The sequence below is a fragment of the Filicampus tigris genome, chromosome 17, assembly GCF_054856515.1.
Source record: "Filicampus tigris isolate MCC_2025a chromosome 17, RoL_Ftig_1.0, whole genome shotgun sequence".
Classification (NCBI taxonomy): Eukaryota; Metazoa; Chordata; class Actinopteri; order Syngnathiformes; family Syngnathidae; genus Filicampus; species Filicampus tigris.
In genome coordinates this window covers 3,827,947-3,846,672 of record NC_141233.1, presented here as the reverse complement: position 1 = coordinate 3,846,672, position 18,726 = coordinate 3,827,947, and the positions used below count along the sequence as shown (strand labels likewise).

General features: G+C 39.9%; 1 protein-coding gene across 2 annotated transcripts in view; it reads right to left on the bottom strand.

Moving 5' to 3' along the window:
- Nucleotides 1-18,726, bottom strand: part of dscama (Down syndrome cell adhesion molecule a) — a 99,629-nt gene that overhangs the window by 25,825 nt on the left and 55,078 nt on the right. For both annotated transcript variants that reach the window (XM_086057404.1, XM_086057405.1), the window contains exons 4-11: nt 9,245-9,391; nt 8,102-8,380; nt 7,601-7,876; nt 6,663-6,959; nt 5,405-5,680; nt 4,252-4,530; nt 3,730-3,849; nt 2,435-2,614 (exon numbers count right to left, since the gene is read on the bottom strand). In XM_086057404.1, the coding sequence (XP_085913530.1) occupies nt 2,435-2,614; nt 3,730-3,849; nt 4,252-4,530; nt 5,405-5,680; nt 6,663-6,959; nt 7,601-7,876; nt 8,102-8,380; nt 9,245-9,391 (1,854 nt within the window). The remainder of the gene's footprint in view (nt 1-2,434; nt 2,615-3,729; nt 3,850-4,251; nt 4,531-5,404; nt 5,681-6,662; nt 6,960-7,600; nt 7,877-8,101; nt 8,381-9,244; nt 9,392-18,726) is intronic.

The following is an 18,726-nucleotide window of genomic DNA, read 5'->3' as shown; positions in this document are numbered from 1 at the left end:
ATGAACATAAATTTATGGATGTGCTTTTGTTTGTCCATGCATTTGTTAGTTAGCAGGCTACTTGTCCACAAAGGAGGTTCAAGAAACAGTGTGAAAGTGATTTTCGAACCTATTATTGTCCATACAGTATAGATGAGATATGAATATTTTTTTTAAAAATGCATTTGAATAGATTACAGTACATAAGAGCTAGGACTTAAAGGGGAGTCAAACCAAACATTTTTATTGATATCAATATGTTCTCTGCAGCCCCACTAGTTGAAACAAGGCATTCTGATTAATATTGTGTTTGTGAAATGTCAGGTAAGCAGTACAATACAACCGTTTTTGTATACCTCAGGGGCGGCCATTTTGACACTAGCTATCGACTTAGCTTAGCCTATCCATGATCGTTACCTGAGCCCTGTGCAACTGTGATGTTATTTTCAGTTGACAGCAAGTGGCAAAATGGCCGCCCCCATAGATGGATAAAAAAATGGGTGTATTTTGCTGCTTAACTCATATTCCACACATGCAATATTTTCAGAATGACATGTTTCAACAAATGAAGGTGCATAGAACATATTATTGCAAAGAATGTTTTGTGGTTGACTTTCACTTTAATCAAAAGGTGTGTGACTAGCTGTAATTGTTAACTATTTGCATATTCAAATATTGCTGCCCCTCTTTAATTTGATACCAACCAACCAACATCAATTAACACTCAACTACTAATATAAAAGTAAAATCTTGTTCAAAATAAGTAGGAATTTCACCTAGTACAGGTTATTTTGGTGTCATTGTACAGGAAATAAATACATTTGATTAAAAAGTAAATCATATTTAGGTACTGACATAATTTGCTCTTATTTTATGATGATGCATCATGGTTTAAGCATGATACAAGAACAATTTGTACATATAAATACATTTCACTGTAAATAACGCCGGCATGACTAATGAATGAAGAGGTTTCAGAGTGTGTGCATGTTTCTTATGACAAGAAGGGCCATGAGAAGTGCTAGCTTGTTGTTGTTTGTTTGAGGCTGGCAGACAGAGAGAGGAGCTCAGCAGGGAGTACTCTGCTGTGGCTTGATAAGAGCCACAGGGGCACAAGCTTCATCTAGTTGCGGTTGATCGAAATGAGCGCCAAGCCTCAATGGACTGGCTGTGAATCACACATTCACACACGTACAAACACAGACAAATAAATCAACAACCCCCTAAAATTGAAGTTCAATCAGACATACTCTACTGTAAACACTGAATTTTGTGCATTTAACTGTATTTACAGTCTTATCAAATCTCACCAAAAGGTTACATTTTTTTATGAACCAATAGTACTGTATTACTAAAATGGTACAGCAAATAGTATAGACTATCTTTGACTTATTATGGGCCACATAACGTTTTTGTTGTTGTAATTATTATTATGTGTCACTTATAATTGACATAGGAGGTTTTTTGGAGCAAACTGTTCAATTCATGAATGTTAGTCAATGGTTTGTAATTTGTTCATTAGGTGTTCCTTTAATATAGATTAAACAAATACGGCCCTATTTTCGTGCTGAGTGCAAGTCTAGCATAAAGTTGTGTGCACGGGTGGAGTTTTCTTTCTTTGGTATTTTGCTAGACTTTGCACAGGTAGTATTTATCATAACGGGCCGAGCGCAGTATGCCCGAGTATGCCGTGCTTAAGATTGCAGAAATAGACTCGCTGGGGTCCGTGCATGACATTGGCAGGTAAACTGCAAGCTCTCCCCTTGCGGATGATGTAGTCGACAGTGCATGGACAATAGGTGATGATGAATATGGTGCTTTGCACTCCCAATAGGGCCCAAAATGTAAATAATATGCAATGTCAGGGCAGACAAATGTAACCCTTGCCTCATTCAACTACTTTTTTCTTTATTCCTCGGTCATGTTTTCCACATGGTAAATCTTGGCAGCATGCAAATCGGGGCTTAATGGAGGGAAGCTAAGTCCTTACCAGCACAGCAGATAAATGCTGTACTTTCTCTAAGCAATGTGGTGGTTGAGTCTGTGTCTTTCGTGGGAGTCATTGATGCAAAAAAAGCAGAGCTGGGCATTTTACTACAAATTGAGCGTCCGTTATTCGTCATCCGTCTGCAGTGTGGGTACCTTTCAGTCGTCTGTCATTCGTCTTTTTTTCCGAAAAAAAAAAAAGAAAAAATAGTATATCCTATAAGACGTTCCGCCTCTAATTTTAATTAGCAAATTAAACTTTGTACATAGAGTAAGCACCAGTCAGAAAACAAAATTGACTTCAGCTCACTTAAGCCTTGTGCTTTAGAGTTAAATGTTCATTTAAGTCTAATTAATTAAGCGGTGTAGTATGATGAGGAGTCATTTGCAAAGCTTTTTCTTTTTCCAGGGTAAACTACCAGTAAAAAAGAACAATGACTTAAATGTGTTGTTTATCCACAAGACTTACTTTTGACATTGAGATACATGGACTTGCTGACATCGGCCCCAACATCATTGCTCACTCTACATAGGTAGAAGCCACTGTCTTCTTCCAGCACATGTTTGATGAGCAAAGAGCCATTGACCAGCACCTCGATACGAAAGCCTGAGTTGAGGGCGATGGGTTTGAATTGAGGGACTCCAGCACCTGTGGAAAAGAAAGTATATTGCCTTGTTCATTCTCTGTTCATTCTCTCTCTCTCTCTCTCTCTCTCTCTCTCTCTTTCTAGAGAGAAATTATGGTAGGCTTCAAAGCACGGAAACTCTCGCACAAATTTTATACTATAGTATCATTATGTATACTTGTTCATCTATCTGCTTGATGTGTGATATATCTTCAAATATATGCTACAAAGGCAATGTACTGAACAATAAACGCATATAAACAACAGATCATTAAGAGATGAATAGTTGTTTTGATTGTTTTTCTTGGTCAGAGCCTGGTCTCTTGTTGCAAGGCAGAATGCGCAATGAAAACATTGATCTGACTATTAATCTGACTATGTAGGTCTTGGGCATTGAATTACAAGCCCCGCCTCTGGACTGAGCCAGAAAAAGTGTGCTCGTTCGTGGCTCGCGCATTGATGTCGAAGGCAGCTGGGAGCTGTTTGAGCAATTTCACCTGGCAAATTTTTCAAAAATATGAAGTGATAACTGTTACAGATGTAACGGTTAGCGTATACTGCACTTGTCCCCATGGTAATAAGCAAGCCACAACTCAGCTGTGGAGAGCATGGTCTGTGTGACAGTTACAAAACATGGTGCGCATTTCAGTGTGAAATGCTCCCACAGTTTCATAATTTTCTCGCGATATGTCTTTTTTGATACAACCCCGTGCCAAATAAACGTTCGCTTTCTTTATGTGAGGCGACTATGAAAATGCAAAATCCTAATACAGTTTTGGTTGAAATGTTTTTTTAATGCGCTGTATACATTTGCTGTGTGGTGAGAGCAGTGCACAGCCAAGAGGGAACATTGCCTGTGTACATTTTTCTTACTTTCAAAGAAAGGTCTTCCTTTTAATGCATGTATTTCTCATCTCTCAACCCTCATTTGGATTTGAGTGGGTGGGTTATACATTCAAGCTCATGGCGGTGAATGTTTGTTCAACCTCTGTTTTGCTTGTATTGCAGTGCAAGAGAATATTCTTGCTCAAGGAACAAACATATACGTAGCATAACCACAATAACTTGTTTAGGCATGTATGCCATAGGCTATACAGTATATGCAGGGAGGCATGCTGTGTTTTTTTTTTTTTTTTACCTTTGGAGTATTCCCATTGGATGGTAGGAACAGGATAGCCTTCAGCTGAGCAGTTGAGAATTACAGCTTTACCATAGATGCCATCCTGGTCTTTTGGTTGCACAACAAATTTCGGCGGAACTGCAAAGCAAGTTCAATAATAAAATAATAAATTTAATTCAAGTCAATTCAAACAACACACTGAACTCAATCTATTGGTCTTTCAATTATAGGGATCATTCACCTTTTTAAAATTCTGTTCTGTGAACTTCAGTGACATCACATGATTCATTTCACAAAGACAGATTTGACATTGAGTGTAAATACAAACAGTATATTACTGAGGAGCAAAGGAGGCTAATAATGTGTCTGGATTGTGTTGTTTTGCCAATACACAACAAATGCCACATTGGTTTACACAGCAATAGAGGGACGATTACATTGGTACACATTAGAAGAATGGACACTCACTAATATCCAAATCTGTATTTGTCATGAAGTTCTGTAGATTTTACACTTGAGCTAATATTTTGTACTGCTCACCTCTGACAATGAGCTGACTCTGATGCTCCACTGCTGCAGCCTGGTTGCGTGCGATGCATGTATAGTTGCCGTTGTGCATCAGAGTGAGATTGGAGATGCGAAGCGAGCTGGTGAAATCGATGTTGTCAATAGTTACTCCAAGGCTGGCCGGGATTGGCCGCCCGTCCTTTTGCCAGGTGATGAAGACTGGCTGGTCACCCGACATGACCACACAGGGGATGAAGACTCGTTGCCCGATGGAAAACCGAGGGAACTCAAATGGGTGGATGGTAGGTGGGACTGTGCAAAAAAAAAAAAACGTTTTAGAGGTTTTGTCTGAAGGAGGAATACAAGGCCGACATGCATTTGAGCTAAGCAACTCGTCTGAATGATCTCGTAACAAAACATTTAAACTGTGACATGGCAATAACCTCTGACCCATCGGGTTTTCTCTTTCTGCATGCATACGATACTTTTTCTCACTCTCCTTAGCTCCCTGGGGACACTGTAGCCATCATGAGAACCAGATGAACATTAATGATTTCAAATAACATAGAAATAAGCGCCACTTCAACGCTTATTTAATTCACAACAAAAAAGACATAATGGACTCCTGGGGATTCCCTCTCTGCAGCTGTGGAATGCTAAGCAGCCTAGAGGCAAATTAGCTGGGGGAATGGCACTGTAGCGTTGCCGATGCTGTGTGATTCCACTCTTGCAAGCTCGTTAGCACGTCAAGACCCGCCTGAGAGCGTGAGAGGGAAAAGGGGGGTTGCCTATCCAACATTTCAAATTATGCAATGTCACTGTTAGAAAAAAGACCGCGTGAGGTTATCATCATCTGGCTCTGCTCGGCCTTGCTGAATATTCAGATGAGCACTGATAAACTGGCTGGGATGATGAATATGGTGCTTTGCTATCAGTGAAGGGATTTTTTACAGGTTGTCACACATGAGCATCCGTACATCTGAATATTTTTGGCAACATAAAAGCATGATATGCAGTATCTGATAAAGCTGCTTTATTTTATTGTTGATGGATGTTAAACCATGGGGAATAATAAAGTGAAATTGGACATATCAGATTGGTAACAATCATGATGGATTGACTTAATAATGTTGGTGTGATCCTGGTTTTACTAGCATCATATGACCAAATCAGATGGAATCCGTACCTTTCACAGTGACATAGACACTCTGGTGTGTGGAGAGCTGAGGCTGCACAAGCACATTGCACGTGTATTCGCCTTCATCCACGTCCTTCTGCACATCAAAAAGCTTCAGCGTGCCGTTGTTCTCGAAGGCCCGCTGGCGGTGGTTGTACGGGAGCAAATTGGAGTCCTTGTACCATTTGATGGAGTAGTAAGGGTAGCCGATGACACGGCAGTGAATATACATGTCCCGCCCAGCGATAGCAGTGAGGTTCTTCATTGGTCTGATGCTGGCAGGCCCTTGAAGGACACATTGGAGAGACAACCCTCTTAAATTGATTTTGAGGCAGGGGGTTGCTGTGCAAACGTTAGCTGTATTACGTGTTTGGAACGTAGCACAAATTTTACATGCCTTGATTCATTCTGACTGTGGAATATTAAGAGATCCATTACGGGGAATAACATAACAACACCGGGGGAACAATTGTGGCTTTAAAAATGTTTTATATCATTTAATTAACACATTGTTGTGGATCACAAAAGATACATTTTATGATATGGAAATCATGATTGCGATCAAAAACAATCAAACCATTACGGTTTTTGTCAGCTAACTTCAACCGGTAGTGTGTTTGGAGCTTGGGCACATCCTGGGTTGCTAGTCTCTTTAACACGATTAAGGAGGTAACGATGTGAAACACAGTCATTACACTTACTCCGCAATGGCACCTTTGGAGAAAAATCTTCATTGCTTGACTGCATTTGGCATCCATTCTACGTCACTTTCAGATTGCTCTATTTAGCCTTAAATCATGCATCAATGAACACAATCAAGCTAAACCAATCGGTGCGTAGACAACAACCTTCTGCAATAGAGAATCACTAATGTCCATGCATCAGGCACAGGGAGCTTGAATGCGCCAATATTACTGCTACATGACTACAGCAATCCAGCGAACCGTGTCCCTGCAGAGAGCAGATAGCTCTACCGTCATACACTAGCGTAAAGTAAATCACCCTAACGGTGTCTCAATATAAACCTATCAGCAGGAGCTGGGGAGGGTGCAGGGTATTCAAAAAGATAATGCTGTCAGTAGTGACTGATGATAGAAGGTGCAAGTAGTCAACGCTGAGCTTATCCCACTCTGATGGGAAAAATAAGCCTCTACCGAAAATAGAATTCAATACTTGGCCAATTAAAATCAGCATTTCAGCAGAATAAATCAAGACATGTTGATGTGTATATGTGATGGTGGGTTGGAAGAGTTGATCTGACAAGCACCTCTTACGTTTATTCGCGCCTGGTAGGAGACGGCCCCTGCTGAGTTATTGCAGATGCAGCGATACACCCCTCCATCCGGGACCTGGGTCTGGCTGATGTTGAGGTGGCTGACCACATGACCTTCAGTGTTGGTGTAGTAGGAGATACGATGGCGGCTGTCCCGTATTACCGGCTCGTCATCTAGCGTCCAGGTCACCCTGGGTTCTGGCGTGCCTTTCACCGTGCACGATAGCGACACAAACTCATTGATGTTGTAGACCTTCTCGCTAAAAGAAGCCAGAATCTTTGGTGTACCGTCTGGGGAGCAGAAACACAGAGAAACGGCAATGCCAACAATAAAGCATATTATAACACTGGCCAATATATATGTATATATATTTAGTACCAAAGATATTTTAATGGTTTTTGGATCATTTTTGGCATCAGTTTCTTGGAATTGGTTTTTGAAATATCTGTATCTTTGACAAGAAATTGATCAATAATTAATGTGTTCTGACAGTTTACGAAATGTTTTTTGGAAATGTAATGTTAACATTGCCTAATTTTCAGAATTTTTGCTTGATTTTCACATGAAACATGATTTGCATATAGAAGGCTCCCTGCGATAATGATTGCTGTCTTTCATGATATCATATAAAAAAATGAATGAATACTGTATAGAAATGCTTGAAAAAAACAGATACTGTACCTCAAAGTCGTAGTAATACCAATATAATAACTATATATATATATATATATATATATATATATATATATAGTGTATTATTTGCACATTTAAAAAACTAGAGCCAGTTCGCTTTACTGCTCAAATCCAGATGTTAACACGAGGCTGTACATACACATTCTCAAATACCTGATAGTAAGATGGTAGATAATTCATTTTAAACAGTAAAGGAAAAAAAACAATAAAGTATTTGGCACGATGGGGGGTTTCTGACCTTCTAATATGACCTGGACAAAGTCCTGTGCAGACATCTTGCCATGTCTGGCAAAGCACTGATAGGCACCTCCATCGCTTTTGGCCATCCCGGCCATGACTAGATTTTCCCTGTTTTGGCCTGTCATTCGGACGCTGTTACTGGGGTAGATGAGCTCGCCGTTTCGGTACCAAGACAACTGGTACTCTTCAGAGCCAGTCACACCGCAGGAAAGTGAAACTTGGCTGCCAACACTCCCCTTCACCTTCCGTGGGCTCACCACAACTTTCAAGGTCTCTGGAGGTTAGAGATCAATTGTGAAAATAAATCTGCACAGAGTAGCAAATACTCATTTAAAAAGTCACAATTGCAAAGAGGTACAGTCACAAGAGTTTTGATTCTTGTGGTCCCCACCAGAGCTTGATTAAACAAATCATAGAGTTGGGAAAGTGGCCTCAGGGTGCCAGATCTATTGTGTTCTGCTTTGGTGTGTTTATCCCTGGATGGATGTTCGGCACTGACCTTTCACCAGGAGCCTGCCAACCACCTCAGCATTGCCATAGCTGTTCCACACCTCACAGACATATGTGCCTGTGTCGCTGGGATGGGCTCTTTCTATGAGCAACCCTGTCACACTTTGTCGGTATCTTGTGTCGGGCTCCAGGGGGCGGTTGTCCTTAAGCCAGCGATACTTGGGTGCGGGGTGACCCGAGGCCTTGCACGGCAACTCCACTCGATGAGAAGCCATCACCTCACGGCGTTCAAAGCTGTCCAGGATGTGCGGCGCTGAGTTGGTGGGATCTACAAGAAGCAGAAATATGAGTTTGTAATTGCCATCACCGCTCACATGCGATATGTAGAACTTAACTTGATTAAGAGTTATAATGTCGGTCAGTCGCTATGACAGGCTTTCCTCCTTCATTTTGTATTAATATGACCCCTACGCAGGTATGATGGCAACAACAACAACAAAAGGATGGAAGTTTCGGTCAAACTTGCAGTGCAATGCCTCAAAAGTGATAACATTTGGATTGAGGTTTTTCAACATACCGTAGGTGTTTTGATGCTTGAAGCACAATATAAACTATACAATTGATTAAAAATACATTTGAAACAATTTGAGACAGCAAGTTGCCAAAAGCAGGACGATATGAGCATAAACACGAACATGACAATGACTCCTTTTCCCAATACATGGAGAAGAATGAAATAAAAAATGCTCACACTCTTCCCATGATGCATCTCATTAGTGTCATTAATATCCACAGTGCCTGATAAATTGCAGTGTGTCACTTCAAGTCTGCTAAAATGACACAAGTATTTTTTTCCTTGTCTGTAGAAAGGGCATATTCTGCTCTGACCCACTCTAGCCCCAAAATATGTCAGCGTCAATCTAATGACCTTTATCGGATGTCGAGCCCTCATTGAAGCAAGTGTTTTTATTCTGTTTTCTCTATTCATTTCAAATTTTATAAGCACACGTATGTTCAGGTGACACCTATATAGTAAAGCAGACAAAAGTGGTTTCACACATTCTAGGTCATTGGAAAACAATTTCAAGCCAGTTATTATCATAGATCTGTTTGTGTTGTATAAGTCAGTCACAGATGCCATCACCATTGAAATTGCATGAACCTACTTTATTTTTTTTTTTAAATGAATTACCTGAGACAATGAGTCTGGCACTATTGCTCTGTCGGGTCTCCCCTGTGTACCGATGGCGTGTCATACACCTGTAGTTGTATAGTCCATCTTCCATTTGGACATCCAGGATATACAGGGCTCCCGTCGATGTGATGAGAAACCGGGACACTGTAAATAAATGAAAGATTGTATATTAACTCCCCAAAATCTTGACAAAGAAAGTGAATTTCTGCACTTCCAGCACTGTACCTAGAGACACTTCAACACCATAATCAATCATTACCATAAACCATATCGCAGTGACTTATTGTGAGTCTAAAAATACACAATGAACAAGTTCATTTTTCTCTACAATGTGACAGGTCGAATAGATAATGTCCGAAACACAACAAATGCAGGCAATAAAGAATTGTGGGCTAAACGGAGCTTGGTAGTTTGCACTTCATAAGAGGCACAATTGTGATGTGATGTGGTTTTGCACAGATTCCTATTGAGGAGGTACCAATTACAAGCCTAAAGAAGATTAATAAGGTCACTTAGAATTAGATCAGATGTAGCTATCGATTAAGTGATCATTAAATTATTAGATTTCCATTTATTAAAAAAAAAGTTTCTTTCCCCCGGTATCTCTTTCAAGCTTGGGTCCTCTACCAGAGGCCTGGGAGGTAGAGGGTTCTGTGCAGGATCTTAGCTGTTTCCAGTATTATACTCTTCTGCTTGGAGAAGGAAAATGTTGTTCCTGGTACCTGCCAGAGTCAACCACACTGCATGGGGGTGACTGCCCCCAATGACCCTGACCAGTATTGGGACAACCTTTACATTCACTCTTCATATTTTCTCTAGTTCTTACTTCATTCCCTTGTCTTTCTCTATCTTTTCTTGTTTCTTTTTCTGGATGTTGCAATCATTGGGGATTGCTTAGTTAATGTGTTAGGCAACAGAAGCCCAGTAAGGAGAAGGAGCCAGATGGACTGTTATGGCCAGCCAAGCCCCTGCATGGCATGTACCACTCACAAATTGAAGAAGTGGCTGACATTAAGAAAACATATCAGTGGCTGGAAAATGCTGGACTGTAATACAGCACAGAGGCGCCACAAGAACAGGCCCTAAAATCAAGATTAATAAAGGTCAGGTTCTACCAAATCAGACAGGATTTCAGGCGCAGGTTGTGAAAAGAAGCCCGAGAGATAGTGCAGCATATCACAGCATGGTGTAAGATGTTGGCGGGGAAGGCATACATGGAGCGGCATAATCAGGTAGCGAGAATACTGTACCAGAACATCTACACTATATATGGACTAGAGCAGTGTTTCCCAACCTTTATTGAGCCAAGGCACATATCTCACATGTGAAAAAAAATCTCACGGCACACCACTTAGCAAAATAATTCACAAAAAGTAGATATACCGGTTAATTATGTACCTTCTTGAAGTATGTTTGATTGTTTGCCTGTTACTATATGTGGTTAATATAGATGATCAAAAACTGTTTTTTTTTCATTAGAAAATAATTTTGGGGGGGGTTATAATTGACATTGGATAACTTCCCGCAGCACACCTGATGATCTATCATAGCACACCAATCTGCCACGGCACACTAGTTGAGAATTACTGGACTAGAAGTCCCAGAATCAAGACGGCAGACACCTCCAAATGGGGTTGAGAACAACCTGGTGTAGATCCTGTGGGACTTCCAGATCCAGACTGAAAAACTGGTGATAGCCAATCAGCCCGGCATAGTGGTAGGGTGACCATATGTCCCGATTTGCGTGGGACTGACTTGAAAGACTTGAGTTGTGAAGGACATAACCTAAAGTGTTTCATCAGTGCTTTCTTTGCTTCTGGTAGTGCATAGTGCTGCTATGGTGAACACGTTGGTTTACAACTGAATTGATTGTGGTTACAGTATTGTTATCTCCTGACTATTTCTGATATACTTCTTGTTTTATTTTAATTTTATGCTGTGGCTATTTAATTTGAAAATAATTTGAATTGCAGTAGTTGTAGTAGCCTGTCTTTGTTTGGATTGTCTTTGTTACTGTAGTAAATTGTTTCTGCACTTCATGCCCTACATGTTGACTTGATATTTGACAAGGTTTTATTGTGTGTGTGACTATTGTTAAAGTGCATCTACCTCAAGATATGATGAGACTGACTAATTTCTGCCGTTATTGTGAGCTCCTATTGCAAGGGCGGAGCCTGGGTATGCACAGGCCCACCCAGATTGACAGACTGCCCACCCAGTGAGATTCATGAAAAAAAAAAAAGTTAACATTTTTTGTAAATTATTATGAAATGATTTTTGAATTTGTGTTTCGTTGTGTTTTTTTTTTCTTGTATTGAACATTAAGAATGGCATAATTGTGGTTGTCTAAGGAGGATCTGAATTTCATATTATTCAGCTTGTCATTTTATTTGAATATACGATGTGTTGGGATAGGAGGATTGTGCTCAGGGAGAGAAATATTCAGGCCCACTCTGATTTTTCCAGGCCCACCCATTAGCCACGTTCCGACTAAACACCTATTGATATTAATGTCTCAGAGATTTACCTTTTTACTAGCAGTTTGTGTTGTATTTTTGTAACTGCAGCTGGTTCAACTGTAATTCTGTGTTCTGTGTTTTTATTTGTAAATCTATAATTGTTATTTTATTACAGTTTCTTATACTATATGTTACTGAACAGTTGACAAGCTGTGTCATATGCATTTTTGGTGTCCGCAGCGAGCCTCAGCTGCGTCCCACACTGTCCCCCACAAGCATACTCCCTGTCCCACATCTGGTGAGTTTGGATCTGGTCACTGGCCACATAGTGGTGGTGAATAATCAGAAGACAGCAGTCGTGATAGATGTACCAATCCTGAATGATAGCAACATCCGGAAAAAGGAACACGAAAAGCTAGAGAAATACCAAAAACTGAAGGGAGAACTAGAGAATATGTGGAGGATACACTCTCAAAATGTGCAAAAAGTAATTCCCGGTGGAAGCAGATACTACAGTGGAGGATCATGGGAAATTCAAGTCCCAAAACTGTACATTTTAATAATAGGAAACAGAGCAAATAATGTCCATTCATTGTTCTGAAGCAGAATTGCTTCCTTACATATTTGAAAATCCAATATTAAAGTCTCTTTGCAAATATTTGCAAGCCAAGCGTGGCATGCGGCCCTGTGATTGCAGTTACCAAACATCTGCTGCGGCCCATTTAGAGCAGTATAGCTCTGAGGTGCCATGACAAGGCCGTGTAACAACTCGTTACCATGTAGCTCATCGCTCTCGCTCTCTCTCTCTCTCTCTCTCTCTGGAAACTCTCAGTTCTTACGTTGCCGTCTCCTGACTGAAGCACGGGGACCCCGGGATCACAGAACGCTTTGATAAGGCAAGGCAAGGCCATGTTAATATCATGCTGATGCTATGCTAATTTACATGAGGCACAGAGGTACTAAATGTTTATGAGGAGTAATAAGTAGCTGGTGGCTGCATGTGCATTTTATGTGTGACTGAAGATGGAATCTGTCTGGATGAAGATCAATTTGGGACACTGTACTGTGGGGTAATATGGCAATATTTGGAAGGATATTATAATGCAGATTTAAGAGTGCTCGTTCAGGTCTAATGGAAGGTAATTCATTAGATTGAGTTGTAGTAAAAAATTAACTGCTTACAAACGTGATCATTATTATTTTATGAATTAGGGCTGCAACTAATTTGAACTGTACCGGTATTTCCAACACTATAATACAAAAATTCAAATGTTTTTTTTTACATTTTTTTTAATTCAAAGTTATTCCTCATCCAAGCATGTTGCATCCATTTCAACTCAATACCCAAAGATGTTCCTTTGCCCAGCTAGAGTGATACTTTCATCACATTATTGACCGTCCATTATATTTTATTGGGGAAAGTGATCAATGGTGGATGGTAGGTTTTTAATGCTACATACGATATCATCTCTGGTGAGTGTGTGTGTTTGCGCATCCATTAATGATGCTTCTAGAGTAGATCATGCAAATTATTGATTGTTCACTCCACACCTCACACTTTTGAACATATCACGTGACAAAACAATCAATAGTTTCTTATACAGCATTTCAGTCATCGGATGGATTGGGTATTTTTTTGGTTTTTTTGAGGAGAGAGAGCTTTTGAAGGTGATGGAGTAATAAATAGGCTGTAAAGACACCACTGTCAGCCCGTGTTGACCTAATTAGAAAACTCTAACCACAGTTGTGATATCCTCAAGGGCTTTTTTTTTTTCCCCAGATTGCGTTTGACATGATCTCATGTGTGACTAGCCACATATAATGTGGGAAATATTACAAAATTAGAATGTAATGTTTGGCACAGGCAGAAAATGACCCTTTTTTTTACTCAGCATGTGTATAAATACCTTAAATAAGTGCAAATACTGTCAATGCATAGTTATATTAATAAAATTTGACATCATTCTTTCCCGAACCTGCTTATTGTCCGGACACAGGCAATGCTGCAGTATGTGTCCTTGTGAGCTAAGGACATTTCTCTTTATCCTCTGTGTACTCCTGCAGTTCCATCCAATCCTTCTGGCTTGTGTGTCCATTTATTTGTCTTTTTGTGTATTTTGTGCATGCAAGTGAGTGTAAATGCATTTATGCAGCATAGAGCTGCATGGAGGATTGGTCAATAATAACGACCGGAGGCGCTTCACTACGTTTTTCCCTGCTCCTCTCTGCTCCACCTGCTGCATACTAACACTGTCTGCAGTGTGTGCGTGTGTGTGTGTGTGCTATGTGTGTGACATAGAGTGCCTCTGTTTATATCTGTATTACAGCATATATTTCTGACACTATGGCTTCAGTCTTGGCAGGCAATCAGTCTGGTTCTAATCTTTACTCAGTCCCATTTGTGGATTCACAGTCAATAGCTTCAATTAATCCTCATACAAGACACATTGAACCCACAAGTAGTTTCTTTGTTCTCATAAAATTGTGAGGCTTTGCAGTTTTTCACTGAAACCAGAATTGCTTGTGAGACAATGGGAGGCTTTTGCAGTTTTTCACTGAAACCAGAATTGCTTGTGAGACAATTGGAACAGATGAAAAATGCTGAATCAAGCCTATTGTTACATTTACCACTAGTGTGTCTCCATTGGACACCAATTCATGTCGGACGATTTGAGATAAGGTTTGAGCACAATAGCACATGATGGCACAGGCTAAGCATTTTTTATGCTTACAAAGTTGTCCACCAGTGCACCCCCAACCACATGTCCTTCTAAAACATGCTCTTCATCTAAGAGAGTTACCTTGGCTCCCTGTGTCGCTTCAATATTCTATAATTGAGACATAAGTGGAGGGGAGATGAGCTGAGAGTCAGGGGAGATGAGATGGAATGATGTAGAGAGCAAGGAGAAGTGCGAGCAGGAAAATAAAAGATCAAGAAGGAAAAAAAAAGCACAACCGGGATTCAACCACTCTGTCATCTAAAAATGACTTACAAATTAGCTGACAGCTATGTGCTCCCAGGGAAGGGGGCATGGGTGGGAAATACAACCTTCATAATTATGCTAATTCAACATCATTCAACGGCAAGGCAGACCAATTATGGATCATGTGGAAGAGTGGCCATTTCCTAACCTTGAAGGTTGTTGGTACGTTCCTCAACCCTTGTGTGACTTTTTTTTTTAAACTAAACGAATACAATGCAATTAAAATGGACTCAAAAATCTAATAAAATTTACTTCAAATTTCTGAATGAAAAAACTTTAATAGTTTTTCCAAGTAAATAACCCTCCAATTGTTTTTCTGTGTAATATTTACACTGAATATTACTCTCTTCCAAGTGTAAATTTTACTCTGTTTAGACTGGGACCAAATTTTGTCTTTTTACAATAAAATGTACTCTACCAAATTTACTGTGTACATTTCATTAAGTGAATAATGCAATGCTGGCGAAACAAGTGGAATGTACAGGTTCAGCGCCTGCTCAATAGTCAATGTGGTGCATCTACTGTAGTGTAACCGAGAAGGCTGTGCCTTATCAGACCGGCGAATAATAGCTGTATTTCTTTTACACTATACACAAGCCACAATGAATATAACTGAATACATCTCAATTATATTAACTGTAAAGAACAGACAATAAATTGCTAAATTGGGAGAGTACAAGTAAAAGTGTTTGGATATAATGTGCGGTGTACCCCAGAGGTCAATATTAGGACCAACACTTTTTAAACTGTACTAGGGCTATGGGCGATATGGCTGATAAGTGTATCACAATATAAGTGTTTCATTATCAGTTGATATAGATTATTCTTTTTTTTTTTTAAGGGATCATCCGGCCGCAATAGTCTATATAGCTGCTTCTCTGGCCAGACAGTTCGCCCCACTTTGGCTGTATGAACGGTGGGCGACTGCCACGCGTCAGAGGTCCTTGGCTGCCTGAGAGGCGGGCATCCGCAAGATGGAGGTCCGGCAAAAGTCCGTGACGTGGAGCCTCTATCATATTGTGCAGATCATTTTTATATTTTTCCAGGTTGAAGTGGACAAGAGTAAGAATGTGCATATGAATTTTGGTGGTAATTGCTTGGATTTTTCAAACATTTAGCGACACTAACATTTTTTTTAGACTGGCAGGCAGCCATTAGCCTCTATATTTTGTTTAACTTTGCAAAATTAGAGTGATAAAATATGGAGTGCAGTTCTACATTTAATTTCTTGACTGTTCCTAATGTTGTGGCTGTGAGGTTCTGTTCATTTTCTTCATTAAAATCTGAAGCAATGACCAGAGTCAGACTCATATGTGCCATCAGTGAGTAATAATGATATGATGAGCCCAAGAGTGTCTGTGTTGCAATTAGGTTCGACCAGAGTTATTAGCAGACTGACTCCACTTTGTTCAGCATGGGATAGGCACATCAATGGAGAGGGGATCCAACCAAATTTTAAACACTCTAATAAAAATCACCTGTCATTTTCCCATTGGGAGCCAAACTGACAGCTGCTGGAGTAACCATGGCAACACAATGGCCACCACTGTTTTTGCAAGCAATAATAAGGGAAGAGGTGGAACGCTGTCTAGTTGAAAACCATGCTGCAGTCATTTTTTAAATCTTTGTACAATTTATGATTTTTACATTCTTCTCTGCTATTCATATGTCAATCTTTCCAATAACTTTAGCAGCCATTTACATCATTGTTTAATATTATGTCGGCCTAGCCTGCATTTTTGAAGGGTTTGTCATTAAATTAGTGGCAATAGATGGGAGTTTTTTAATGTACACTCTTTCAATATGTTGAATTCAGAGCTCTGCTCAAAATATTTAAAAATAAAGTGGTTCAGGTTCTGCTGTGCTTAGCTATATCGGACTGGATGATACACACACACACACAGACTAGTCATTTTGGTGCGAACGTGCCAAAAGAGAATGCTGACATTAACAATAAGAAACACTGTTAAAAAATTACCTTTCTGACAGGCAATCAATATCTAATATCCTCATCTTTGTAAAAGCCGAATTTTACACAGCTCTATTATTAGATCATTTCAAAGTTGTGCCCCTAATTATACGTCTGGTGAGGGTCATTTTATAGGTACGTATCTACTCAGGGCAAAGGTTAATGATCAGAATATTATAATGCTACCCTTGGATAAACCGGTCTCGTAGACATTCATTTTGAGCTCATTGCTTGCTATAGGTATAGAACTTCAGTAAAATAGACAAGGTAAAAAACGTGCCCTAATTTCTGACCACACCTGGACTCCAGACTTCAGGCAGCCTATCTGGGCCAACTTCCTATCTGCTGCCTGCAGACTTGAGTCAGAGTGGAAAGCTGCTCTTTTTTATTGCCGTTCCTAATCAGCAGCAGCATCCCTCTGCTCATTAACAAGACACGCGTTAGCCCGAGGGTAACTGCCTCATATGTCAACCACAGATAAAGATGTCATCTTCTGCTTGACTGAATAAACTACTATTAAAACTGGATGCAAATGGACTTACAATGATATTCAAATCAGAAGACAACAGGGAAGCTCAAACCCTGAGGCGCTTGGCCTCAACGTTGGCCCACATTCTTCTGTCTTGTTAAACAGAATAGAGATTTTAGATACTGCCTGTCTTCAGGGCGTTAAAATATTTGAAATGAAATCTAACAAAATGTTAGGCTAGGTGGGATGACAGCTTTTCACAGGCAGAGTCTTTCTCAGAAAGATTCTTGTTTATGGTTGCAGAACCTGCAGTAAAATATTATCGGCATCATCATTTTTCAGAATTAACTTCATAGAATATTATTACAGTCATATAAATCAGATGTGATTAAAGATATGATTTATGGCCCTTTTTTCATTCTGGGCATAAGTCTAGTTCAAAGCGCAGTCTAACTGCATTTTGCTAGACTTTGCGGCGGTAGATTTGTGTAACGGAGTGTTTGCGCCATTGTGGGATGGAACATAGGGTTTTCCCCGCTAATCCTCGCTGCATTCCTAATTTGACTCAAATTTCCTAATTTCGGATGATGTAGTCGGCCGTGTGTGTGACGTCGGCAATTGGAGTCTAGCACCAGGTGCCAACCCCCCTTTAGTTCGTTTTTGAGCAATTTTTCTTTTGATTTCTGAGGTCGTTTCTACAGTATTTTGGGCAATCAAACGTTTAGTTAGGCTCAACAATCCAATGACCAACATCTTTTATTAGTGGTGAATGATGTTCTGTTTTATAAACACATTGTCAGAATTGTTTCCATAATGAATTTGCTTCAGTACTAAAACTAGAGCAGAAGTTTTTTTGTGAAGACAGGCAGACAAAATGTCTATTTCTGTGAACACAATCTAACAATGAACAGTGTTAGACAATGATTTATGTGTAGGGGGTCTTTGGCAAACATTGTCACACAACGACCAGCGATCAATGGAGAGATGGTCATGTGACAGCTGCGTAAGCACAATTTTTTTTGTAATCAAACAAAGAATAGTCAGCTGAAGTTAAAATAGAAGACAAGGATCTTTTTGAGAAAAAGCTTCTAAATCTGTGAATGTGTGTGTATCTACACTGTTAGTGTGGTTGTGTCAGCAATAAAATCAGCCAATAAGGGAATCATGATATTAAACCCCTGATGGTGGTGTGTTTACAATGCTATCATTGGCCTCTCTTTGGCCAACAATAAATGAAGCAGTGTTGAGCCTCAGCTGTTTAATCATGAATATTCATCATCTGTGTCTGTGTGAAACCTCTGTGGATGCATGTTTGTGTGTCGCTGGGTGTGCGCGTGTGTGCGCTACACTGGCAGGCATTAAGGAAGCTATTAGTATCGACTCCATCACAATGTCTGACTTTGTCTGTTCGTCAGGCTGACAACTACAGATGAAACAGTATGAAAATGCCAAATTATGATTATGGAGACCTAAATTATCATGGTTGTAATTTAAAGATTTAATGTAAAGAAATTTAATTCTGGATTCCAAAATCCGTTGGACACCAATACTTTTCGTATTAAAAGGGAAGTCAACCCCCCAAATCATTTACAATAATA